The sequence below is a fragment of the Anopheles cruzii genome, unplaced genomic scaffold, assembly GCF_943734635.1.
Source record: "Anopheles cruzii unplaced genomic scaffold, idAnoCruzAS_RS32_06 scaffold02010_ctg1, whole genome shotgun sequence".
In the NCBI taxonomy this organism is placed as follows: Eukaryota; Metazoa; Arthropoda; class Insecta; order Diptera; family Culicidae; genus Anopheles; species Anopheles cruzii.
The window spans coordinates 928-3,127 of record NW_026455595.1 but is presented as its reverse complement, the minus strand read 5'-3'; the positions used below and the strand labels follow the sequence as shown (position 1 = coordinate 3,127).

The following is a 2,200-nucleotide window of genomic DNA, read 5'->3' as shown; positions in this document are numbered from 1 at the left end:
AAGTACGTGGCGTTACATTGAGCCAGGGAACAGACCGGATCCGATCACCGACGCATGGCAAGAGGGTGACGCGAAGGCCAGAGCGACGATTGCGCTTCTAGTGGAGGATAATCAACATGATTTGATTATGAAGGAGACATCAGCGAAATCCACTTGGGATACGCTAAAACGTCATCACCAGAAGGCAACGCTCACCGGTAAAGTATCTCTGCTACGTGAAATTTGCAGTGCTACATACAAGCCTGGAGACAACATGGAACAATTCCTGTACAGAATACAGGATTTGTACGCTCGTTTAGAAAATTCGGGTGTAAAGCTGTCAAAATACATGCAAGTTGCCATGATTTTGCGAAGCTTACCGAAATCATTTGATGGGCTCACAACTGCATTGGAGTCACGCTCGGATGAAGAACTCACGATAGAGCTCGTCAAATCGAAGCTCATCGATGAGAGTGAGAAGCTGCGCGATCGAGGGAAGCTTCCAGCGTCGATGGCGCTGGCACCGATGAAGGAACACTCGGAAGAGAAACAGCGCGAGCTGGTGAAGGCTCTGCGCGATCTGAAAGCCGAGCTGAAAGAGGAGCGCAAACAGCGGGCGGCGGCCGTGGCCGCCAAGAAGAGGCTCGAGGGTGACCTACTGGACACGGAGGCAATACTCGAGATGAACATTAAGGTGATGGAGGACGCCATGCGGATGCGCGTGGAGCTGCAGGGCAAGATCACGAAGCTGCAGCAGGAAAAGCAAAACCTCAAGCAGCAGTTGAACCAAGATGAGGATGAGGCGGGACGTGCGCTCAAGACGGAGCTGATGAGTGACTCAAACCTACCTTTGGAGGAGCACCAGTTGCGTTTCGCTCCGGAGGCTGCCAACCCGGAAGAAAAGGAGATCGCCGCTACGGTCAATAAGGGGAAGGCTGAGCAACTCGTGTAAACGACGAGCTCGTTGTGGAGCAACGCCGCGATGCAGATGGTGCAGAGGTGCGTCTTAACACTGAGGCGCTAACTGGCAAGGCGGCGGCCACAGTCCGCCATAGCACCGAAATGGCGGTGCTGGAGTTCACGGGAGTAGATCTGTCCGCCACAGTGGACGATATATGCCACGGAATGCGGAAAGCCGGCGTCGAGGTGTCCGCTGGCGATGTCAAGATGAGACGCTGTCGCGACGGCCTTCATTATGTTCGTGTCCGGCTGCCGGTACGAAAGGCAAAGCCGTTGGTGGGCACGAGGGTGGAGTTCTGTTTTACCAAACGTTTGGCGCGGCTGGCCGACCCGGTCCAAGGTGAGGGACAGCGTTGCTTCCGCTGCCTCATGAAAGGCCATCTGGCCCAGCACTGTCGTGCTACTGTGGACCGAAGCGACTGCTGCTACAAGTGCGGCGTCGCTGGGCATATAGCAGCAGGGTGCGCTTCTGCCGCGAAATGCCTCAACTGCGGGGGACCGCACTCTACGGGCTCCACCAATTGCAGGACCTCCAAGAGAAGATGATTTGCACACTCCAACTCAACATCAGGGGGTGCAGGGGTGCGCTAGCAACGCAAGCCGACAACCCAACTGCTATCTGGCCGATTCCTCGTGGGCACCTGAGAGTAAATTTATTTGAATTTGTACGTGGTCTGCCCAAAAACAATCCGAATTATACTGAATTTTATGTTACGTTGTAAGGAAAAAACTTCAGGACAAAAAAAAATTAATGAATAAATATATAATTTAAAAAAACACGATTCCGGATACTTTTTGAACAAGCTGCAAGCAGAAGTCGACGAATATGTTAGACATGTTCCGGCATACCGACGGGTATGATAGCATGAAAACGGGAGCAACATCGAAGACAATTATGCAAAATAATTTTAAGTTAATTATTACTTATAATTCAAACACAAATTCATCATACAACTACTTTAATTCTCGCATCAAAACGCAATGGATCTTGAACTTGCGAATATGAACACAAATAATTCTGTAAAAACACAAAACACGAACGGTCGCAAAAGTAGAATTGTCATTTTTCTAAACTTTGACTTCGGCGGAGGAAGTTGACACCGACACCGGTGTGAAGTGCCCCATAGAAACCCATATAAGACAAAGCGGTTTTGACGTTACTTTACGTGTCGAAATTTGCTTTCCAAAATTTTCGCTTTTGGTGTGTTTTGCCCTTTACTGTCTCACGATCGTTATTGGTCGACATTGAAGTCGCGTATAC

At 50.0% G+C, this 2,200-nt stretch overlaps 1 protein-coding gene across 1 annotated transcript; it reads left to right on the top strand.

Annotated features, from left to right (window-relative positions):
* The first annotated feature begins 253 nt into the window (after positions 1–253).
* LOC128276673 (myosin heavy chain, non-muscle-like) lies at positions 254–931 on the top strand. Its single transcript, XM_053015131.1, has one exon. It carries the CDS (start codon positions 254–256, stop codon positions 929–931), a length of 678 nt encoding a protein of 225 aa, XP_052871091.1.
* The last annotated feature ends 1,269 nt before the right edge of the window (positions 932–2,200 follow it).

Bases quoted from the DNA above. Each gene is read 5' to 3' on its own strand.
- LOC128276673 (XM_053015131.1), top strand. From the start codon at position 254: ATGGAACAATTCCTGTACAGAATACAGGATTTGTACGCTCGTTTAGAA.